This window comes from Gymnoscopelus braueri (assembly GCF_963280865.1).
Source record: "Gymnoscopelus braueri genome assembly, chromosome: 12".
NCBI classification, from domain to species: Eukaryota; Metazoa; Chordata; class Actinopteri; order Myctophiformes; family Myctophidae; genus Gymnoscopelus; species Gymnoscopelus braueri.
The window spans coordinates 1,774,108-1,800,575 of NC_137614.1; the positions used below are offsets into that span (position 1 = coordinate 1,774,108).

General features: G+C 40.6%; 1 protein-coding gene across 1 annotated transcript; it reads right to left on the bottom strand.

Moving 5' to 3' along the window:
- Window positions 1-722: 722 nt before the first annotated feature.
- LOC308097422 (angiotensin-converting enzyme-like) lies at window positions 723-25,146 on the bottom strand (the record flags this gene model as incomplete). Its single annotated transcript, XM_080445182.1, has 13 exons — window positions 723-936; window positions 4,657-4,779; window positions 10,663-10,761; window positions 11,537-11,681; window positions 12,080-12,303; window positions 13,040-13,212; window positions 15,105-15,202; window positions 16,117-16,308; window positions 16,570-16,713; window positions 18,352-18,442; window positions 18,599-18,769; window positions 20,192-20,376; window positions 25,056-25,146. 13 exons carry the CDS (start codon window positions 25,144-25,146, stop codon window positions 723-725), a joined length of 1,950 nt encoding a protein of 649 aa, XP_080301308.1.
- Window positions 25,147-26,468: the final 1,322 nt, after the last annotated feature.

Consider the following 26,468-nt stretch of genomic DNA (forward strand, 5'->3'; position numbering starts at 1 on the left):
ATGTCGACTACCTTTTTTCACTGACGAAAACAAAATAAAAACTGAATAAAAACTAAGCTACAATGACTAAATATATTGACAATTTTGTCAAAAAATAAAAACTAGATTAAATGGGGACTAGTGAAGAAGAGATCTAGTAGAACTATAAGACAATTTTATTTTCATTTTATGTTTGGTTGCGCTCGGCTGTTGCGCTCTGAAAATAGCCGATCTACAAGCTTACAACACAGCTCGACGCGTTGTGAGCTTGTAGATCGGCTATTTTCAGCATGCAACCAAGTTTAAAATCAGGCATTAGGACGCCATCAAGGCACCGCCAACATATATTTTTGTTGACTAAAACAACTGTAGATTTAGTCGACTATAATCTTATGATATTTAGTCGACTAAAACTAGACAAAAACTAAAACTTTTCAGATGACTAAAATATGATTAAAACTAAAAAATATATTCAAAAGACTATGACTAAAACTGAATCAAAATTTGCTGTCAAAATCAACACAGGTGTGTGTGTGTGTGTGTGTGTGTGTGTGTGTGTGTGTGTGTGTGTGTGTGTGTGTGTGTGTGTATGTTTGACGTAATTAAATTTGCATTTATGATTGCACATCTATCGTTGCTCAAGTAGAATATTGTCTGTATGTTATTATTTCTAACTCTGTGTCCATCATTACATTGCATGTTTTGAGACACACGTCTGTCATTATAACCCGTCAAAGCCCTTCTTACCACCCAGCACCCTGTTTGTAGCCCTCGGGGACGGGGGGCACCCAGGTGAGGTCGGGCCACCCTAAGGTTTCATTCACGTTCTGCTGCTGGAGCCATTTGATCATGGGATCAAAGTATCTCATCAGAGCCCCGGCGTCCATCTTGTTGGAACCCAGGGCGCTCTGGAGAACCTCAGTCCAGGGTTTGGTGGAGCCAGATTTCAGCACCGTCCTGGAATTATTGAAATGATCTCACTTGTTTGTAGGGCTGCGACAGTTCATTGTTAATTTAACTATTTAACCCATTCAATCCGAGAACACATCTTTGTCATTTTAGGTTTCTTTGGCTGTTCAAAAATAGCAGATCTACAAGCTCATAGCGCGGCACCGAGTGCCGCCCTATGAGCTTGTACATCTGCAATTTTTTAAAAGTCGTGAAAATTTATGCAAATCTTTGAATCAATATTTTTTAAAGCGAACATTTGTAAAACGTTTTGATCCAGGGACCGCCCGCCCCCCAGAAGCAAATATTTGAGTTACAAATATTCGCTTTAAAATTATATATATTATTTTTATATCATCCCGCTATGAGCTTGTGGATCTGCAATTTTTTTATAGCAAAAATGACACATGCGTTCCCGGTCTTAATGGGTGAATTGATTATATAAAAAAAGAAGATAATTTAATAAAAGAATCGATTAAAAATCAAGCCCTATTTTGGTCACGTCATTATGGGCGAAAAGGTGAAAAAACATTGAGACAATAGCAGATCTTTAAGCAGCTTGTATCTACTATTTTCAACTATGTTTGCACCGTTGTACGACACCATTTTGTGACAAAAGTATAAAATAGGGCTTAAAGGACCACTTCACCCATTTTCTACATAATCGTCATATAAATGGTCCTCACTAATGCTCATTATAATGGTATCAGTTCAGAAACCTGCCTACCAGTGACATCATCAATGGGGAATTGAAGCTAATATAAACGGCAGGCTTTCTATTCCTGGAAAGTTAGCATGCTGAAATAGAAGCCGCTGCTCTCGCATTAATAAAAAAAAATACAAAAAATGTAAATGACCAAACCTGCCTACCGATGATGTCACTGGTAGGCGGGTTTCAGAATATACATGTGTATAGTATATCTAAGGTGCATGGCCCCCTCCTGTTTGCGCTCTACACTAAATATCTTATCTAGCTTGTAGTTCTGCTATTTTGCCGAAAGTTAGCCCCAGCATAAGGATGCTAGCGTTCACGTGGTTAAGAGTTATTAAGTCACCCATGTTCTGGTTTTGATATCCCTGACCAACAGGTTGGGAATGGCTGTTCCATGATGTTTGTGAAATGAATTAACTCTATATAAGATAAACTATACATCATGGCTGTCGGGCTGTCTCCATAATGTAACTATTTTTTTCATAAATCAACGCCCTACTTGATCATAGCCTGGCATGGCCAGACTAATATCAGTAGGCCTATATCACTGCGTAGATATTAGTCTGGAATCTCTGCATTGAAGGTGCATTTCCAAGGGGCGGATAAAACAAATGCCTCTGGTGATAAATCGACCCATATTTGCATACGGGCCCTGATTGGTCCCTCACAACTTCGGAGGGAGAGAAATCCAATCTCAACTGAGAGGGGCTAGATCTAATCTACCGAGGGGCAATTCTTTTTTTCAATGGCAGATTCGTCTGGAACCAGGCTATTTTGATCATACTACAGCGTCACACATACTGTAAGTATCAAAAGTAACAGATCTGCAAGCTCGAAACGTGGCGCGAATCTGCTAGATCTGCTACTTTTGCTATTTTTTTATTTGAATCCTGAAAAGCAACAGTTTTGGACAGGTTTCCACAAGACAGAGACGATATATATATAACTCTATATAATAATCTCTATATAAGATAAACTCTATATAAAATAAACTCTCTATATAAAACTCTATATAATAAACTCTATATAAGATAAACTCTACATAACTCTATAGAGACAGACGGGAACTACAAATTTCACGCCCAGTTTTGAGACAGCGCCGCTACTCGAGGTCCGTGAGAACTAGGAACTGCAGCTGCCATTGCATTCCCTATAGATACACACGGCCGGAAGCGGAAGGCCTACAAATTCACGCCCACTTTTGAGACAGCGCCGCTACTCGAGGTCCTTTAGAATGATGAACTGCAGCTCTCAATGCAATCTCTATGAGAGGCATTGTAAAATACCGTAATTTCGCTGGTTAACTACTGAAGCTATAGCGATTTTTTTTGTGTTCTAATAAAGTGTCTAATTTGTTTAATTTATCCTTTTTAATGTCCCATATCTGCCATCTCGATATACTACCCACAATATACTATAATATACTCCATCAGTATGTCAAAACCGCTAGCATCGGAGATCTAGAGTTTAAGTGGTCGCATGATATATGTCACGGACGCATCCCTTGAGGTTTTCAATACCAGAAAACTGGCGAAAGTGGCCGTTATCAAGATGTTTTGGTCATTATCTCTGGAACAGAAGGTCCAATCTGCTCCATTCAAAGCTTGTTGGATGCGTGACTTTGAGGACATTAAGCATGCTTAATTTGACTTGACGCATTGATCTTTTCGGGTTATTTGTTTTTTTTTGGGGAGGCGAGATCTTAGTTGGGCAGGCGACCACCTGTCCTGCCTCTACAGTGGGTACGTCACTGGTCGCCGCTCGGCGCTCGTAAAGGCAGTGATGTCACTGAAATGCCGTCTCGCCTCTGCTGTGTTAACATTATTAACTCGTTAAAGTGGCAAATTAAATGTGAAACACATCAACTATTAAGAAAACAAGAAGATATGTTGAAAAAGACACTCCATACATTTGGAAACATATTTTTATTTAAATCAATATCGTCTCCAGTTAATGTAGGAATATTTTAAAAGTAGACTAATTCTCATATCCTCTCATAGGGATTGCATTGGCGGCTGCAGTTCATCGTTCTAACGGACCTCGAGTAGCGGCGCTATCTCAAAAGTGGGCGTGAATTTGTAGGCCTTCCGCTTCCGGCCGTGTGTCTCTATGAAAGGATATGAGAGTCAGCCTACTTTTAAAATATTCCTACATTAACTGGAGACTATATTAATTTAAATAAAAAATATGTTTCCAAATGTATGGAGTGTCTTTGTCAACATATCTTCTTGTTTTCTAAATAGTTGATGTGTTTCACATTTCATTTGTCACTTTAATGAATTACCCATAATATTAACACAGCAGAGGGTAGACGGCAGACAGACAAGTTGTCGCATTTCAGTGACATCATTGTCTTTACAAGCACCGAGCGCCGACTATGAATTCTCATCCAAATCCCGACTGACTTTGTTCATGTCTATATTTTGAACATCTCATAGGCTTATATTAATTTTCTACCTACCGTGGAGCTCCGACGGTACATGACAAATTAAAACGTGTGGGTTTACTGCTGTTGTATTAACTTGCCTGAATGTAAGTTGGGGAAATAACCTAACTAAATGAAGGAGTGACATATCCCGACATTTTCAACTACTTAGTGAATTCTCCAGGATAGTATTAATATACAAATAGTATTGCAAGATGCAAGGGATGCGTCCGTGACATATGCGACCACTTAAACTTTAGATTTCAGATGCTAGTACTTTTGACACACTGATGGAGTATATTATAGTATATTTTGGGCAGCATATCGAGATGACAGATATGGGACATTAAAAAGTATAAATTAAACAAATGGGACAGTTTATTAGAACACAAAAAAAATCGCTACAGGCTCAGTAGTTAACCAGTGAAATTACGGTATTTTACAATGCCTCTCATAGAGATCGCATTGAGAGCTGCAGTTCATCGTTCTAACGGACCTCGAGTAGTGGCGTCTCAAAAGTGGGCGTGAATTTGTAGGCGCCCGTGCCAGCCCGTGTGTGTCTATATAATAAACTCTATATAGGAGGACTTACTCTAAGATGGCTCCTGCCTCCCGGGAACGGTAGATGTCACATGTGTGCAGGGGGCCCACGTGATTGGCTGCCTGGCACAGTTTCTCATGGAACTGGAACTGCAGGATGTGGCTGACAAAATACCTGCAGGGGAGATGTTTCATCGCCTTTATATTTACTTTAGTTTAGTTGTATTTACACAACATTCAATACAAAAGAGACAAAAAGAACAGACAAAATTACTGCCGTCGGGTTATTGAGAATCCGTTCCTTGTATATTCTGATATTAATCATTGCTGTGTATAGTGTTTGTGCAGGTAATCCAGTACCTGGCCTGTAGACCTGTTCGCAATTTGGTGTTGGGGGAATTTCTCACTTGAATTGAGTCGGTGGGTCCCTAGACATGAATAATCACAGAGGTGCTTGTCCGCCATAGTGCCACGAATGGCGCAATGGCCAAATCAAATATGGCCGCCATCGGCTATGATGAAAATCCAACTTTTTTGTTTTTGAGTGCATATACACATGTAATACCCCCATTCCGACTAATTGGGGTGTGTGGAATTCATTTCTGATATCGTCATGACCGTTTTGGGTGATTTTGACCTAGAAAGGTCATGGTCAAGGTCATTTTGCTATTCCGAAGACCTTGGCCATAACCTGGCCATTGTTCGGAGTAAAAACAGGTGCAACTAGAAAAAGTGCTCCTCGGAGCACAGGTCTCCGCCAAGTCAGGTAGGTTATTGTGGCCTCCTGGTGGCGCTATAATAGGCCAATGTTTAAAGGGTTACATTTGTTCTTAGGCCTTGCACGGCAATCGGACACAGCATTCATGGTTTGAGGCATTTTGTGCAAAAAAAAAAGTTTGCTAAATTAGACCTGCTGGTGGCGCTATAACAGGCCAATGTTAAAAGGGTGGCATTTGCTCCTCAACATAGTGTGAATGTGCGTGCAAAGCTTGACCGCAATCAGACGGTGCGTTCATGATTTGCGGATTTTTTTTCAAAACAAGCCACTACTGCAAACTTTAGATGTCAATCTTAGCCAATGAGGATGGAATATGAAAAATCAAACACATCCGTCTTGATCACATGACTATGGAGATCATGTGTACCGATTTGTGTGAAATTTGGATAAAATCGGAAGTAGTAATATAAAAAAATGTGTTTTACTTAAGTCGGCCTCCTGGTGGCGCTATAAAAGGCAAATGTAAAAAATGCAGGGCAAAGGTTTTTCCTTGACCTCTAGGGAGTGCGCATACAAAGTTTTACACAGATCGGTGCAGTTATAGGTAAAAACACAAATCGGCCTGTTATAGCGCCACCATGAGGCTGATTTGAACATTTTCAAGTGGCATTTCTTCCTCGGCATAGTGGAAATATGCGTGCAAAATTTCAAGGAAATTGCATGCTGTGTTCATGATTTGAGGCATTTTGTTGAAAACGAAGCACTCCTGCAAACTTTGGAAGCCATTTTTAGCCAATCAGGATAGAATATAAAAAATCTGAAAGACCCGTTTTGTTAAATGACTATAGATATACTGTGTACCGATTTGCGAGATTTTTGGACAAAATCTGTAGGAGTAATGTCAAAAAATATGTTTTGCACAAATCGGCCTCCTGGTGGCGCTATAAAAGGCCCATGTGAAAAATTTGGGGCAGAAGTTCGGAATTCGCATCCAGGGAGTCTGTGTGCACAGTTTCGCTGCGATCAAGCCAACGGTGGCGGAGATTAGCTGCTTACAGACGGACGGACGGACGGACACACGGACACACGGACACAAGGACACACGGACGGACGGGGTGGAAAACATACTCTCTCGCCATGCCTTTCGGCCTGGCGGAGACAATAAGTCTAATCTAACTAATTCTGACATTTAGAATTCATTTCTGATATTGTTTTGACCATTAAGGATCATCTTGTCATTGAAATATCAATATTGTCACTTTTTGTTCATAATCATTGGTTTTATTTATAACAAAAGACATGCACATGAGAAATATAACTATAAATATAAGCACCCCCTTTAAATTTTATTTTAATTGAGTGTTGAAATTAGCAAATAAGACTATGTAGGAATAAAAGTGATATACAAATAAAATCATAACACAAAATAATTTCTCTAAAAGTGCACCATATGTGTGCTGAGTGATTTTGATCATGTTAGTATCATGGTCAGTATCATGTCAGTTTCATGGTCAGTATCATGTCAGTATCGTGTTAGTCATGGCATGGCATGGCACGGCATGTGGCATGGCAATGCAAGGCATGTGCCATGGCATTGCATGGCATGGCATGTGGTATGGTGTGGCATTGCATGGCATGTGGTATGGTGTGGCATGGCATGGCATGTGGCATGGCATGTGAAATAACATGGCAAGTGGCATGGCATGCCCGTATCATGTTTGTATAATGTGAGTATCATGGTCAGTATCATGTTAGTATCAGTATTAGTGGTCAGTACTCAGTATCATGTTAGTATCATGTTAGTGTCATGTTAGTATTTGGCATGGCATGTGCCAGGGCATGTGGCCATTTCACATGGCATATGGCATGGTATGGCACAGCATGTGGCATGGCATGCCTCATGCCATTTCATGCCATGCCCTGCCACATGCCATGCCATATCACATGCCCTGCCATGCCCTGCCACACGTCATGCAATGCCATGCCCCTTGCTATGCCATGCTACTGACATGATACTGTTCAGTCATGGCTATTGCCTCAGTAACATGCAGCTTCTAACACCTATAATATGAATATATTATATATGAATAATAACATCTCAGCTTTATATAGCACTTTTACTACTCAAAGTCACTTCATGACTTTGAATACGTAGAGAAACTAATTTACAAAAGATGTGTACTAATAATAAATATTCTAAATGGTTACTTGGAACAGTTAACTGTGGTGGACATTTACAAGTTGATTTTGGGCAGGTACGATAGCTTTACTCCTTATACTATTTTTAGTTGCCATGTGTCTGATCATAGACATAATGCTTTACATGTGAATGCTCCCCCCTTATATTTGTTCTATGTTGGATCAGAACCCTAGTCCCTACCAGATCCTCTCAAGTGACTTCCTGACGCTCACGGTTATTATGCCTTATGCTCAGACTGTCAGTGCTTCATCTGCTTGGAATGAACTCCAGAAGTCCTTAAAAATCAGTTCACCTCCTTTTTTGGAAAGAACATGCCCTGCCATGCCCTGCCACATGCCATGCAATGCCATGCCCCTTGCCATGCCATGATACTGACATGGCAAGGCCATGATACTACTGACCATGCTACTGACACGATACTGACTATGATACTACTGACCATGCTACTGACATGATACTGACCATGATACTACTGACCATGCTACTGACATGATACTGACCATGATACTACTGACCATGCTACTGACATGATACTGACCATGATACTACTGACCATTATACTAACATGATACTGACATGATACTCACCATGATACTGACCATGATACTGACATAATACTGACCATGATACTGACATAATACTGACCATGATACTGACATAATACTGACCATTATACTGACCATGATACTGACATGATACTGACCATGATACTGACATAATACTGACATGATACTGACCATGATACTAACTAACTAACTCAATCACTCAGAATCACTCAGCACACATATGGTGCACTTTGAGGTTGTTATGGTTGTTATGGTTTTACTTTTACTCATTTTTATTCCTACATAGTCTTATTTGCTAATTCCAAGACCCAATTAAGAATTAAAGGGGGATGTTTATAATTGTTATATTTCTCATGTACATGTCTTTTGTTATAAATAAAACCAATGATTATAAAAAATAAATCGTAATTGGGTTATTACATTATGACATTTATATTGATATTTCAATGACAAAGATTATCCTTAATGGTCAAAACAATATCAGAAATTAATTCTAAATGTCAGAATTAGTTCGATTAGACTTATTGTCTCCGCCAGGCCGAAAGGCATGGCGAGAGAGTATGTTTTACCCCCTGTCCGTCCGTCCGTCCGTTTGTGTGTCCGTCCGTTTGTGTGTCCGTCCGTTTGTGTGTCCGTCCGTCCATCTGTCTGTGAACAGCTAATCTCTGGCACCGTTGGCCCGGTCGCTGCAAAACTGTGCACACACACTCCCTGGATGCCAATTCAGAACCTCTGCCCCAATTTTTTTACATGGACCTGTTATAGCGCCACCAGGAGGCCAATTTGTGCAAAACCCATTATTTCATATCACTCCTACAGATTTTATCCAAACATCACGCAAATCAGTACACAGTATCTCTATAGTCATGTGATCAACACGGATCTGTCAGATTTGCCATATTCTATCTTCATTGGCTACAGTTGCCTTCCAAAGTTTGCAGTTTTAGTCCATTTTGAACTAAATGCCTCAAATCATGAACGCAGCTTGCGATTTCCGTGAAATTTCACACGCACATTCCCACTATGCCGAGGAACAAATGCCACTTGAATGTTTTCAAATCAGCCTCATGGTGGCGCTATAAAAGGCCAATTTGCATTTGTAAGTGTAACAGCACCGATCTGCGTGAAACTTTGCACGCATACTCCCTAGAGGCCAAGGATATACATCTGCCCTGCATTTTTCACATTAGCCTTTTATAGCGCCACCAGGAGGCCGACTTATATAAAACACATATTTTGAGATTAAGCTTTCATATTTTATCCAAATTTCACGCAAATCGGTACACATGATCTCTATAGTCATGTGATCAAGATGGATCTATTTGATTTTTCATATTCCATCCTGATTGGCTAACATTGACATCTAAAGTTTGCAGGAGTGGCCCGTTTTGAACAAAATGCCGCAAATCATGAACGCAGCGTCCGATTGTGGTGGAACTTTGCACGCACATTCGCACTACGTTGAAGAACAAACGCCACCCTTTTCACATTGCCCTATTATAGCGCCACCAGGAGGCCGATTCTTATTTTTTATATTACTCCTACATATTTTGTCCAAACATCATGCAAATCAGTACACATTATCTCTATAGTCAAGTGATAAAGATCATTCCGTCCGATTTTTTATATTCCATCCTGATTGGCAAATTCTGAACATTGCTGGCCCACAATAACCTACCTGACCTGGCGGAGACCTGTGCTCCGAGGAGCACTTTTTCTAGTTACACCTGTTTTTACTCCGAACAATGGCCAGGTTATGGCTAAGGTCTTTGGAATAGCAAAATTACCTTGACCATGACCTTTCAAGGTCAAAATCACCCAAAATGGTCATAACAATATCAGAAATGAATTCCACACACCCCAATTAGTCGGAATGGAGGTATTACATGTGTTTATACACTCAAAAACAAAAAAGTTGGATTTTCATCATAGCCGATGGTGGCCATATTTGATTTGGCCATTGCGCCATTCGTGGCACTATGACGGACAAGCACTTCTGTGATTATTCATGTCTAGGGTAGGGACCCACTGACTCAATTCAAGTGAGAAATTCCCCCAACACCAAATTGCAAACAGGTCTACAGGCCAGGTACTGGATTAAGGGATCTTCCTGTCTTTTTAGCTCTTTAGTAAACACAGAATATATTTTCAGGTGGGTCAACAATTCCATCCATTCAGGAGAGAGAAACTATTTATCAATTTCAGTTTCATAGTTTGACAATTCCAACTCTCTTGACAGGACGAAATTGGCATCCCGAACTGAAAATGTATTTTCTGTTTACTTAAGAGCTGGATAGACGTGGAGACCCCTGTTACTGAACAAACATTCTATAGCAATGATTAGCATCAGAACAAAGAGCTATTTGCTTTTGAGTACATTTTGCACTTCACTGACAATTGCCGTAGTATCTTCAAATAGTTTTAAGATGTTGATGAACATTCACAGCCCAAGATTGAACACAAGGAACTGTTACAATAGGTTGATTTCATGCAAGGCGACCAGATGAATATTTATTAGGTATTTTCATATCTGCTTGTACAAAAGGCGTTGGTTCCTAACCCGCTGATGTATACCTGATGTATGGCGTGTTTGAAGCAATGTGGAATTTGGCTCCAGGATCAAAGTGCTCCTCTGTACGCTTGATGGGTGGGCAGATTCCTTGGTACTTTGTCCTTTAAAAAGGAACAAGAGAATGACATCGGTGTGGCTTATTTGAGTCAAATCGATTATTTCTATCCATGTGATACAGTGTGTGTGGTGGTTTGTTTTGAAGTTAACCATATTTATCCATTCATCATCCATCCATCCATCCATCCATCCATCCATAACTGCATTTCTGGAGTTGGTCCCCCTTAGCTGGCTCCTTTCCAACCATATTTATATAACCATATAAATGTATATTCTCCTACATCCTAGATTCAGGAACACCTTTATTGACAAGCCTGCTTTGCACAAATAATGTGACTTGGTGGATTTTTTACAGGTCCCGTTTCACATAATCTCATAAAGACAGATTCAGCTTTATTTATTTTTACCAAATGGCTTCCCAGATTGCTTTACACATAACAATATTATGAAAAGGGTCACACTTGAAAAGAATAAAAGTTAGTCATAATGTATATATTTTTTTCAATTAAACAAAAGTTATTTTTGATATAATCATTCACTGCTATGTTTTTCACAATAACCATTCCACATAAATGTGTTTTAGACAACGCAAAATGATGCAGGCACCAGAAATGTACATACTTATTTATGTATGTATTTATTTCAAAGTCAATACGGTTTCTGACAACTTGTTGTAGCATGCATTCCTCTTTGAGCAGTACTTCTGTATAGATACACTATAATGACAACGGAGCTACAAGAGGTGTCGTCAGAAAGACTATTAAAACGAATGTTACATAGCATGACTTTTTTTTTAAAGCAATTTATTTGAAATCGTACCTGAGGTGCCACCATTCAGAGTTGTAGCGCTCTGGGGGCGTGTCCCCGCTGAACACGCTCCATCTCCATTGGTCGATGACGTAGCCAAACGGAAGGAAAGCCATTTTATTTAGAGCCATCTTCAACAGGTAGTTGATGTCACTCTCTGTGCGGAAACACAATGCAGTGTTTAGCCTTACAGTATATGCATAAACAATGCCATTGTTTATTGCCGTCTTTGTCTAGTTGTTGAGACCACATGTACCTATAGGATCAAATCCAACAAACTAATTTAGCTCATGTCCTAAGGAATAACATACGCATCATCCTCTTTCATATTGTCAATATACACCATCGCTTCAGCTTTGCAGGAAAGGCATTTATTTTAATACAACACACACACACACACACACACACACACACACGCACGCACGCACGCACGCACGCACGCACACACGCGCGCGCACACACACACACACACACACGCGCGCGCGCGCGTCTTTAGTTATGCCTGAACTGGCTGAAGCAGGAATAATAATAAATTAATTAATGTATTAATGCTACCAGGGTCATTGGTGACAGAATCCAGCAGGCCAAGGATTTGCAGATGTTTGGGTGTGGAGATGGACAGAGTCATCACGTCTCCTATAGCCTCATGGAAGCCAGGGTTGGCTCCGCTGCGGAACCCTACAGGCAGATCCTGGTAGTGCAGGTAGTACTCCACATGTCCCATCTCATGATGCACCGTGTACAGATGGTCCATGGTCACCTTGGTACACTGCTTGATCCTGCACACAAAACAACCAGACAGACCACTGATTATTATTGCATCCGGTGGTCTGCTACTCTGCTTGCAAACACAGTATATTAACCACTTAAAGGGATAGTTCACCCCCAAAATTACTTTTTTTCTATCGATTAGTCACCCCATGGAGACTTGAATTCATGAATATTGTTTTGTTTTTGTCGCATTCCTTTTTCTTGCGAGTATTTAACAGTGGTACATGGATTAATGTGGTTTAACCACAGTTTAAGACCGGTAACGCATCTGTGTCATTTTAGATTTAGTTGGCTATTCAAAAATAGCAGATTTAAAGCTCATAGCGCAGCATAGAGTGTCGCGCTATGAGCTTGTGGATATGCTATGTTTTTTTTTTATCTTGAAAATGTTTGCAAACCTTTGAATATATTATATTTTTAAAGCAAACATTTGTAAATAAAATCTTTGCGTCTGGGGATTGTACAAATCTTCTAAATCCTAACAGCTTTCTGAAAAAACATATGTTATAATATCAGTGGTTCTCCAACTTTTCCATGTCAAGGACTCCCAAAATGATATGTAAATTGGCCGCGGATCCCCATCTCAAAATATGTTGTTCCAGGGACCCCCAGAAGCACAGATTGGAGTTAAAAATTTCCGCGCTATGAGCTTGTATATCTGCAATTTTTTGAATAGCCAAATAAATCGTAAAATGACATGCGTTCCCGGATTGAATGGGTTAAACGATGTTCAACCGCGCTAACCTGAAGTCTTTGCGGTTGTAGAAGTCCCAGGCGGAGGGGTGACACGCCACCGGTCGTCCGTCGGTGGGTTTCTCCAGCATGGACTCCTTCCAGAACTCTGGAGGCATCTCCATGAGACCCAACGAGGTGAAGAACTCCTCAGCAATACGGAACATGTGTGTGACATTATAGTTCTGATGGAGATAGAGGAACATGTGTGACATTATAGTTCTGATGGAGATAGAGGAACATGTGTGACATTATAGTTCTGATGGAGATAGAGGAACATGTGTGTGACATTATAGTTCTGATGGAGATAGAGGAACATGTGTGTGGCATTATAGTTCTGATGGAGATAGAGGAACATGTGTGTGGCATTATAGTTCTGATGGAGATAGAGGAACATGTGTGACATTATAGTTCTGATGGAGATAGAGGAACATGTGTGTGGCATTATAGTTCTGATGGAGATAGAGGAACATGTGTGACATTATAGTTCTGATGGAGATAGAGGAACATGTGTGACATTATAGTTCTGATGGAGATAGAGGAACATGTGTGACATTATAGTTCTGATGGAGATAGAGGAACATGTGTGTGGCATTATAGTTCTGATGGAGATAGAGGAACATGTGTGACATTATAGTTCTGATGGAGATAGAGGAACATGTGTGACATTATAGTTCTGATGGAGATAGAGGAACATGTGTGGCATTATAGTTCTGATGGAGATAGAGGAACATGTGTGACATTATAGTTCTGATGGAGATAGAGGAACATGTGTGTGGCATTATAGTTCTGATGGAGATAGAGGAACATGTGTGTGGCATTATAGTTCTGATGGAGATAGAGGAACATGTGTGTGGCATTATAGTTCTGATGGAGATAGAGGAACATGTGTGACATTATAGTTCTGATGGAGATAGAGGAACATGTGTGTGGCATTATAGTTCTGATGGAGATAGAGGAACATGTGTGTGGCATTATAGTTCTGATGGAGATAGAGGAACATGTGTGACATTATAGTTCTGATGGAGATAGAGGAACATGTGTGACATTATAGTTCTGATGGAGATAGAGGAACATGTGTGACATTATAGTTCTGATGGAGATAGAGGAACATGTGTGTGGCATTATAGTTCTGATGGAGATAGAGGAACATGTGTGACATTATAGTTCTGATAGAGATAGAGGAACATGTGTGGCATTATAGTTCTGATGGAGATAGAGGAACATGTGTGACATTATAATTCTGATGGAGATAGAGGAACATGTGTGTGGCATTATAGTTCTGATGGAGATAGAGGAACATGTGTGACATTATAGTTCAGATGGAGATAGAGGAACATGTGTGTGGCATTATAGTTCTGATGGAGATAGAGGAACATGTGTGTGGCATTATAGTTCTGATGGAGATAGAGGAACATGTGTGTGGCATTATAGTTCTGATGGAGGAGGAGGGAGTAGAGCAGTGTTGATTTTGAAAGCAAATTTTTATTTAGTTTGTCATAATATTTAGTCATCTGAAATGTTTTACTGTTAGTCTAGTTTTATTCGACTAAATATCATAAGATTTTAGTTGACTAAATCTACAGTTGATTTGGTCGACTATAATGTATTTTGGCGGTGCCTTGATTAGTTCGTAATGGCTGATTTTACACTTGGTTGCATAATGAATATAGCCGATCTACAAGCTCACATTGCGTTGCTCTGCGACGCGTTGTGAGCTTGTAGATGTGTCATTTACACGACATTATGCTTCAGTTGATGTTGTGCAACTGTTTTATACTCTTACTGTACTATTTACATAATTATTTTACTAACTTGTAGCTGCACTGTAACAATTATTAATGGAATTGTCATTTATTCCTAGATCAGTGGTTCTCAAACTTTTCAGGACCCCCATAACTCTGAGAGTGTAGAAATGGAACCAAATAGACCCGTAAGGGTCCATTTGGCTCCATTTTGTAGAGATCCCCGTCTTTGTGAATAAATAAGGCTTTGGGTGTGTAACAAAGTGTCCACTCTGTTGCGTTGGCACACATGTAATAATCCATGGTCTCCCATGGTCTACCACAGCTCGTACCTTGTTGACCATGGCCTCAGTCACATCCACGTGGGCTTTGCCAGGATAGGGAATCATCATGCTGTAAATATTGTTCCAATGCTGAGCCCACATGTTTCCTATAGGAAGAGAGACATGTTGGAGTTAAACATACCTTACCAGTGCATATAGGAGGTGTCGTATATTATGAGGCATAAACTGCAGGTTAGCAGGCTTGTAGTTGTTATAAGAAGTGGAGGAGAAGAGAGACGTCAGGTTTCCAGGTCATTCATGTTCATTTATTCAGCATTCAACAGCATCATAACAGAGAACCAGGGAGCCGGAGCAGAGCCCTAAGCTCCACACAGCCTCACGTCGTGTGAGACAGTCCTAGTCTAATCATTTTAGAGTCACTGTTTTATACACATTAGAATGCATGTGGGATGGGGGTCAGTGATAGCCTCCCCCCACCTGTTGGCCAAACAAATGGTAGACTTACTGTCTCTCTACCTGATTTAGCAGCTAAATGGAGATGTATATCACACTCTGAATAGCAGATGCCAGCTGCAGGCAGTCTGAGTAAACAACAGGTCACACAGTTAGACTGTCTCTGTCACATTATTATTACTCTTACTTTAGCTTTAGTATCATTTCTTAATATGTTTTAACTTGCACACTGTTCAGATACCACAGAGGCATATCAAGTTGCAGGTGTTTGTACTTTACGTAGGGCTGGGCAATTAACTGAAAATATATACAAACCATTATTTAGAACCAATAACTGACTCAATCAAATCACAGAGAAGCAGTTCATTTTTTGGATACCGAATCAACAAGAAAAGTTTTTAATAGATTTTTAATAATCGACTAAATCAATTAGTCTAATTAGCCACTTAACCCTGTATTATACTTTGTTGTAATGGTGGCTTACAGAAAGAGTGAAAATAGGCAATATCTTCACTATTTTATTTTATTTTTAAATGATCATTGATCATAAACGACACTAAAGTTTCAAATAATAGTGATACATGATTTGAAGTCATACTTACAGTACCTAACAGATGGGCAGGGATGGGTCCTTTAAGGTTGATATATTTGGGTCCATAGTGATCGTAGAGTTTGCGGCGGACATATGCATGCAGGTTCTGGTAGAGGGGCTCTATGGTCTTGTAGATCTTCTCCAAGTCCTCCTTAAAGGTGTCCGTCTCGTACATAGATCGCCAGTTATCACCAGCATCTTCATAACCTGTATCAAGACATGTACGACTTTCTTTTAGTGTTGATTTATCATTGCAGAAATAAGTAATCTGAAGGAATTAAATAAAAACATTTGCTGTCAAAAGTTACCCAACGGAAAGACATCTGAAAATAACCAACTAACTAACCAACTAAGCAACTAACCAACTAACCAACTAACCAATTAATCAACTAACCAACTAACTTCCTTCAGATAGTGTTTTACTAAAAACATACTTTGAGGAACAGAGATGATAGTAATGGTTCCTACCATCGGCCACAGATGCCTTGTTGCTGAGCTTCACAAACGTGGGGTAAAGCTTCCGTAGAGGAACTCCTGCTGCGTTGTGCCAACCTTCCCACGCATACAGCAGCTTGTTGTAACTCCTGGAGGAGGCCATGAGGTCTACCAGCTCTGGAGAGGGACAACAAACCAATCCAACACACACTCAAACACCCAAACTACAATACAGTACAGTGCAGTACAGTACGGCACAGCAGTCGTTCGCAACCTTTCAAAATAATCATATCCGGAGACCCCCCCCACCCTCACAAGCATGGAGTCGAGTTTGCGGATACATTTTGTTTGACTCAGTTCCACAGATAAATATTGTGAAAATAGCCGATCTGCAAGCTCACAACGCCTCGCGCAGAACAGCTATTTTCACAATTTCTGTCTCTTTCTTTAGGTCATTTTTGACAATGTTTGTACATGTTTTATAGTAGTTGATAACTTTGTTCGAGGTATTAAAAAGGTCTTAAAAGTACTTAAATTGTAATTTTGGAAATGCACAGATACCCTGCTTCTACTGTATGTTTGGTTCTGTTGAGTGAGAAATCATCTGGGGAACCCCCCCTTTAATCATTTGGGGGTCCCGACCCCCAGTTTGAGAAGACACTGCAGTACAGTACAGGTAACAGCTGCATTCGGAAACCACCAGCTTAACAAAACTGATTCAGCACACCTACAGTAAAGATGCAGGTTAGACATACATTCTCCAAGTATTACACATCAATCAAACGAGTGCTTATTCTATTGAAGACATGCAACACTATTCTTCCACAAAAACTGTTACAAAGTGATCCTTTTCAATGAGGAACACAGCTCAGACGCTACACAGACAATGCAATGAAGTTATTTTAATAGTTCAATATTTTATACTTTTTATTTTAGCCGCGGTTGCCGCGGATAACCGCTGTTTGGGCGGATTCGGGTCAATCAAATATAATTGTTAATTAATATTGGATAAACCGCGGGTGAAATAATGCGGGATATAAATGAATGACATCTATCTATAGGCTGATTATAGCTTTTAAAAAGCACAAAATCTCGCTGTGCGTTTGTGGTATTTCAATATTACGTCATTTTCCATCAGGCACAAATTAGCCGGCTAATACACGTGCTTTGCGTGCGCTGTGTTGTTGTTGTTTGGAAGCGGAAGGAGGACCCCTTGCCGGCAAGGGCAGCTAATGCAATAGTGAGAGAGAAACTTAAAGGAGGATTTAAAACAATATAAAAAAAGGAATAAATAAATCAAAGTTTGGCGTGGGAGTGATTTAGTGAAGTTCTTAACCCTGCCGACGACTGACTGTCTTATGAAAAGCGATGTGAGAAAGTGATGGAAGACGGAGGGCTTGTTCTTACCATGGATAATGTATACAGTCACTATACATCGGTGATCGCGACAGTGGTGAGTGACATTGTTTGTACAAGTACGTATCCATATAGAATCCTGTGCGGTTAATGGTGCGGATGCAGATCTATAAATAGGATGATATACCAATGCGGTTGGCTGGCGGATGGATAATGAACGTGTACACGCGGATTCGGGGGGAGAAAAAGCCAAAAAGCCCATCCGCGCATCTTTAATCTACACTATGCATCTTCAGCACCATGGACAGCGAAGTAGGTCAGAGTTGAGAGAGAAGAGGGGGGGAGAGACACCCGTTTCACTTGAAATTGGATACCTGACTATATTCAATACAAAGACTGTGGTACTGGATCTAAATTGGAATTCTGAACATACTGTATATTATTGTTTGACAAACTTACCAGGCTGCAGATCCCAGCACTCATCATGTGGCTTTGGACACACCTTGGCTGTTGAGTAGAGTTTTTCCATGGTGCTACTGATTGTGTTGTACTGGAAAGCAAGGACAGAACAGGGGAGCGATCACTGTTTAATTTCAGTATGACAGTACATCTAATACAATATAATTGTTAAAGTAATCGAATTAAATAATTATACATATCATACACAGACATAGCAATACAGTATACAGACATGTACAGTATGTACCTCCTGTCTCTCTTTCTCTGACAGGTTTGCAGTCCCCAGGAGGCTGATCCCACTGATCAGCTTCTTCACATGGAGGTCAGTCAGGGTTTGAAGGAAGGCTTCAGGGAACACGGTCTTGGCCTTCTTTCCCCAGGCCTCGTCGAAGGCCTGGAGCTCCATGGAGGCCTCCACCTGCAGATAGACAATAATGGAAACCTTGTACTGTGTCCAAGTCTCTTACCGCTAGCCTGGTTCCAGACAAATCTGCCATTGAGAAAAAACATTTGCCCTCGGCAGATTAGGTCTGGCCCCTCTCAGTTGAGATTGGATTTCTCTCCGTCCAAAGTTGTGAGGGACCAATCAGGGCCCAGTATGCAAATATGGGTCGGGTTTATCACCAGAGGCATTTCTTTTTATCCGCCCCTTGGAAATGCAGGTTCCACACAGAGATTCCAGACTAATATCTACGCAGCGATATTAGTCTGGCCATGCCAGGCTATCTTACCGCAGCCGATTATTGAATTGTTTTGGGGTGAAGTATTCCTTTAATGGCCTACTTTTCATTGGTTGAATATTTATAGAATTAGCTAAAACAGCTGATCTATATAATAAGCTTGACGTAATCACTACTTTTGTGCGACTCTCTTGTATGACAAAGTAGCTGGGTTAGAAAACATGCAAATATTGAATGTGTGCTTTTCTTTTGTGTGAGTGCGTGCGTGCGTATTCCTCCCTGTCCTAAGGCCAGAACTCTGCACATCTCTGCTATTTCATTGGTCCAACTGCCAGTTTACAGTCTGTGTCAAATCTGTAGTTGTGCAAACAGACTTCAAGCATGTGGACTGGCGTTATATGCTTATGGTTCATAGAATGCCTGTGAGAAGTTACATACAGTATTAACATTGTTAATATGTAACTTCATTGATTGCAGTGAGAAGAGGCACTCTTCCTGGTTTCAAACATCTCTAGGCTGGGCCGACAAAGGAAGAGGGGTATCATTGCACTTTAAAACGTACAAGTAATTTTATGTTTGGTTGTGCTCGGGTGTTGCGCTCTGAAAATAGATCTACAAGCTCTACAAGCTCACAACGCGTCGCGCTGCGACACGTTGTGAGCTTGTAGATCAGCTATTTTCAGCAAGCAACCAAGTGTAAAATCAGCCATCACGACGCCCGCCAAAATACATTTCGACTACAGTCGACTAAATCAACTGTAGATTTAGTCAACTATAATCTTATATTTAGTCGACTAAAACTAGATTAACAGTAAAACATTTCAGATGACTAAAATATGACTAAAAGTAAATGGATTTTGATTCAAAAGACTATGACTAAAACTGAATGAAAATTTGCTGTGAAAAATCAACACTAGTTCCTTATTGCCAGGATGGAGCTGAATAGCAGTGAGCTCTAGAAACTCCTGACCATGTGTGTGTTTGCTATCAGAAGGAGCCGGTCCAGCCAAGTGCTCCTCTTCACTAAACACCACACCACTCTGAGCAGGCAAACATCAATTCACATGCGATGGAAAAGGTTTCCAAAAGCTCTCTCTCTCTGCGTCTCTGCAGAGAGATCAGCAGGGTATAGGATCTCTATTATCCTATTGTAAACCCACCTGGAGTTGAGAGTTGAAGTCTGTCAAGTTGGTTGCATAATTCCACAAGGCCAAGACTTCGTGGTAGCGGACCTGCTCGGCCGTGGTGTTGTAGTCATCAACGAACCTGGTAGCATCCACCGTAGTGTTGGTGTAATCCCCAGGGAGCCAGTGGGCTGGCAGAGCCCCATGGCACAGTCCCAGGACTGGCAACAGGAACACAGCTGACCACACAAACCTGACCATTCTACTACTCCTTGTCTTGTTTCTCACTCGCTCTCTCTCTTTTATTTACTTTCTCTCTCTCACTGTCATCAACCCAAGAAAGGGTTTAAACTTTAAACCTACACTTTCTCAAGTGATGTTCCCCCGGGGCTGTTGACTCACCGACTTCTTCCAATGTTCCCCTCCCAGCCTCCCAGGCCTGGTGATTAACAGACACAAAGACGCTTGATGCCACAAAGCGTTCGTATTCGTTCCTTACTTCCAGAAACACACATCATGTTGGCTGCTTTTGGGATGAACAGTAGCTGGGTATGTAATTCTGAATGTGGCTGAATGGGGGTTGAGCTCCAAGTCAAGCAGGGGCCTAACTGTCCACAGAAACCCCCGACCATGGGTGTGTTTGCTATCAGAAGGAACCGGTTCGGACAAGGGCTCCTCTTGATCCATTTAGACCAGGAAAGCATCGTGTGTCATTCTAGAGTTCTTTGGCTATTCAAAAAAATAGCAGATCTACAAGCTCATAGCACGGCACTGAGTGTGGGCCTCAAAATACCTCAAAATGTACTCAAGCACTTGAGTAAATAGAGGCATAGATGCTCTGACGTCCCAATCTCTGATGTTTGCCAGGTAACAAGAGCAACTCTGATATTAATCCATATGAAAGCGATTTAACATCAATGCAGTCAGATGTATCCACCCAACAGGTGTCCAACAACGACCTCCGCTGATCCCAGTGTTGTAAAAAGTACTCACATTCTATACTTAAGTAAAAGTATCAATACTGCAATATAGAAATACTCTGTTACAAGTAAAAGTCTGGAATTCAAAATGTATTTGAGTAAAATTACAAAAGTATTGGTATCATAATATAATTAAAGTACAAAAGTAAAAGTACTCATTATGCAGAATGTCCCATTTCACAAAGTTTTCAAATGTAGAAAATGTATTAAATATTTAGAAAATAGCAGATCTACAAGCTCACAATGCGAATTGTGAGCTTGTAGATCGGCTATTTTCAAATGGCCAAAATGTATATATAGCTGAAGTGGTTAATGTACGTTTACTTTAGTGCATTTATCTTTTCATTTATCATGTATTGTCAGTCACTCACTTCAGCAAAAATACTAAAACAAATACGAAATACAGCCCAACAGGGAGTACATTCAAAAACTGTTCACCTCTCTCATCAGCAGCACTTGTGAGCTGAGCTTGATTGGCCTGTCAACATACGCCCTCTAGTGGCTGAGTAATATAAATATGGCTCTTATACAGATAAACTCTCGTTCCCAGTGGACAAACTTCTCCATCAGTGGCAATACGGTATGGTAACCTTGGGAACCAACAGCTACAGTACCATGTGACCCATAGGGAGCAGTGGCCTCTTGTTTTTGTAATGATAGAGAGGCTGCTTGGGACGCAGAAGGTCCTAGTTTCAATTCACAATTAGAATCACTTTATTGTCACATCACAGGTTTAAAACAGTGGGTGAATTTTGTTTTGTGGAAGCTCCATCGTTTGTCATTTCCAAAAGAGAAAGGGAAGGGGGGAGAGATCAATTAAAAACAAATCTACATATTTACACCTATTTCTGTATATCTATCCGGTGTGGTAAGTACCTGAGGTAAGACATAGGTGTGTGAGCATAGCAGCAGATATATACTGTACATGATGTGCTATGGACGTTGGTGCGAGAAAACCCCCCCAAAAAAGTGTGTTGTACATGCCATTAATATTTGATTTCATTTATTTATACGCACAATACAAATAGTCCAAAAGTAACATTATTAAAAGATCACAGAAATACATGCGGGTGAGAAAGGAAACCCATATAGGGCTTATACAAGGTTCTCACCTAAAATAATAAACACGTAGGCCTAGTACATTAAACATAGTAATCAAACATAAGACACGACAAACTAAAAGGTACCTTGTGTGCAGTTGAATGTGTGGGTACGTGAGTGTGCGTGTGTCTGCACATGTGTGTGTATGCAGAAGTAGGGCTACAGGCTTGATTCATCAAGATGCAAAGTGTCAGCACGTGTCGACCGCATAGTCCACATAGGTAACGGTCCCTGGTATAATTCTTGGCCTTGGCTATTATACATGTTTTTCATGTTTCATGAGCAAGACCTTTCCCCTCCAACCCTTGATGCTGAGCGCCAAGCAGGGAGGCATTGTGTTCCATTTGTATAGCCTTTGGTATGATTCGGCCCTAGATTGAACCCCGACATCTCAGGGCGGACTCTCTAGAAAGTACAAGATCATAATAAAGGGCATGAACCATTTATCAAATAAATACGATTTATCAAATAAATACGAGTGCGAAGAAAGACAGCCGAGTGCTCCAAAGGATACCAGGTAAACATCAAACCTGTAGTATCTGTCTAACATGCATGATGATGTGGTGAGGCTAGCTGGTGGCCTCCTCACTATCACCATCAGCCATCCTGCAGGCAGGGCAAACAAAAGTCCCCCTCAACAAAGACAAGGTCCCACACAGTTCACATGGAACCAAAGGGCACAGTTTGTGCATTCAACCTGAAAGAAATCCTAAACTTAATTTAACAAAAAAAAATAGTCATCGCAACAAATTGCCTTACATAAAGATAAAACCAACAACAATATAACGTTTTTCAATAGTATCAACCTAGTGGTGACAGGTGTCATTAAATTAAAATACTCACTGGATCATCTGGTGGCTCGATCAGAATCACGGCCCTTCCTGACAGTGCAAGACAATGTCAGACCTTTAATAATGAATCAGACAGTCCACATATTAAGAACACAAATGGTTAATTGTAGGCTACTGAAAAAAATCAGACCGACCTGCCATGAAGGGGGCAGACTCTTTGGGGGCACAGAGTCTGTGGACGTCCCCCCCTGAATCCCTTCCACCAAAAGGCCTGCCTTTATTTAAGGATAGGGCCAGTTTTTCTTTTTTATTGCTAAAACCAGCAAGATTTATCCACCTTCATTTGTACATTGTATTCAAGGCACTTACCATTCTGTAAGATGTTCTTGTACTTTATTTTCACCTGCTGCCAGGTCCTTATTGTGCCAGTCCTGTTTGTGCTTTATGGACATTAATAAGTTAATATAATTATTTAACAAATGAAACTAGAATACATTACAACCATGTAGGCTGAAGGCTATGTGCCTTCCTCTCAGTCTCTCATAATTATGGAAGAACACATTCTGAATAATTGGTATTGCCATGCAATCGTGACATTACACGGCACTGCAGATAGATTCCATGTAATGTCAACATAGCATGGTGCATATAATATAGCATTGTAGATTAGTAGGCTATAATTCCAATATTCACTTAAACTCCTCACGTTTAAGCCAAAGTGTAGGCTACAACTGAATTATACATTTATCGACTTTTATATAAATATATTTTTGGACGACTTACGCATTTAATTGTCCTTGGATGTATTTATTGCGGACAGGTTTCCTTTTTTGTTTATAATAGATTTTACTTCCTCATATGCTTCTATAAGCTGCTGCCTTTACCATCCTGGCTCGACAAAGTCGCTCCTTCTCAGCCTGGCTTGGCTTTGAGGAACAGAATAAACCAGGATGTACTGAGCAGACTTGGTCAAACCTGGATTTGGCTTAAATCCAGGATTACTTAATTCTGCCTTTGTGAAACAGGCCCAAGGTTGTTTATTCTGAGAATGTTATTTAGATAGCAGGTTGTTTAGAGACAGGTTTTGACATTTACCTGGTTTATAATTTAGTTAGTATGTGATACGTTTGTTGACTATAGGTTCATGACATGTACTGTGATCTCACACTTGTAAGTTGCTCTGGGTGAGAGCTTCTGCTAAATGCCAAATTGGAAATTGTAATTATCTTACAGTTTTGCAACTGAATCCATCCATACTTAGGCCTACTGGACAAAATACCTACATACAGTAAGCCAACCATTCCTAGCACTTGCTGGTAGAATCCTCACCGTTTTAGTTGTTCCTAAGTTGCTCCGAATGGGTCAAAAAAGATACGTCACCTTTAAGAGCAAACATGATTAAGGTTGTGTCATGTAGCCTAAGAGAAGCTTAAGTGGTGGTAAATATAATGCATAAAAAGATGAATACAAAATTACTCTGGGCAACGTCATTCATTACACTGTATTTCAATGAGTCAACATATCAGCTGAGGTCCTATAAGGCCTCAACAGCAGTTGGAGAGTGAGGTATAACTTCCTTCATTTTCATTTTATATTTTCCCATTTTGGACCATATCATTTGGTCCATCCTTTTCTAGTCCCAAATTTCATCAATGACTAAAAATGCAGATAATTTGAATCATTTGTACAGAGTATTTAATGTCTCATACTGGAAGGTAAATACCATTGCTCTGGATAGGGTGCATACTAGTAGTCGGGGTATGCGTGGCTGGGGGCTCAGAGGGGTGAAAGGTCGGAAGGAGGTGGTGTGGTGAGGGAGCAGAGGAAGGGGATTTGGCAGGAATGAATGGTGAAGGTGAACGGGTGGAAGGGGAGCTCCTCGCCTTGCCTCTTCCACCATTTCATATACACCTCAACACTTTAGGTCAGTGTAGAAGGTCACATCAAAACCTCTCTCTAAAGGATTGTCTTGAAGACAAAAAAATCTCCTCTACCTTCAGCCCAAGAAAGCCCATCAAGATGTCCAACATTCGTCAGGTGGATGGGCCAGCCCCTCAAATCCTTCCGACTCTATGTCCAACAACAGAACAAACTCTGTCTTTCCTGTCCAGATCCCCATCGTATCGATTAGCTTTTTTTCCATTGACCCCCACTGATCCGCATCTCATAGGGGTAGGCGTCTGCTCACTTTGTGAAATAGTCCACTATGACACAAACAGATTATTACCCTCCGTTTTTGTCAGCTTTAAGAGGTCCATATAGCCACCAGTTCAAATCGTTTTGCTACCTGAAAGACATGTTTTCATGAATATGAGGTTATCTGGAGTTGACATGAATACTTAGTGTCACAAAATATAACTCCTGTATTGGGTCGTGCTGAGTTCTCTCCTTCATAATTGGAGAACACTCAGTACGACCCAATGTCCCCATGTCTTAGTCCGACATACGGCACTGTTGAATCTGAAGGAAGAGTGCATGCATGAAGTTCAGAAAGAAAACCACTAAAGCATTGGTTCTCAAAGTGGGGTCCGGAGTTCCAGGGGGTCCCCAGCTAAATGATGGATAGATAGGAACCAAATGGACCCTTGTGGGTCTGTAACTCCATTTGTACACTCTCAGAGTTAAATTATCATTGATTTTACAATATAAATTGGGGTCCCAGAGATAGAAATGCCATTAAATGGGGGTCCGTAGCCATAATGCATGTCAAACTGGGGGCCCTTGAAATTAAAATGGTTGAAAATCACTGCTAGAGACGTAAAAATCTTCTATTATGGGGGTCCCTGGCATATCTTTTCAAATGGGGGTCTGTGTGTCAATTTGGGGTCCTACATGAAAAAGTTTGAGAGCCTGTGCACTAAAGTGAAATATGTCTACATTACAAAACAGCAGTGACTGTAGCAAATTTGAGTTGACTTTAGTTCCCTACCCACATGCGGATGTCAGCTTGCATCCTAGGCCAGTAATACCGAGCGATATTATCTGGGCATGGTGGGTTTCTTCTACATCACAGTGGGCCCCAACATCGCCTCAGTGAAATTCCTGAAGATGGAATCTGCCTCCTATGCTGCTGTCAACACCTTAGCCCAGTGTTGCCTCCTTCTGAAGTAATGGTCAGAGGTTTGAGCTCATGAGTTGAAGAGAATAATAATAAATTTTATTTATAACGCACTTCACATTCTCACGAATCTCAGAGTGCTACAGATTAAAAGCATGGCATAAAACAGCATAGGCAACAAAACAATTTCAAGAGACCCAACTAGGCTAACTAAAAGGGCCAAAATTAGAAATTAAAACTCTGTAAGAAAAACAAACAGATGTCCATGAAAAATTTAAAAAAATGCTTTGTTAAAGGAGAGATCCGGACATTTTAAGTGTTATCTTTGATGTGTCGCTAATCACTCACCATCATTGAAATGGACGTTGAGTTATTCCAGAGAG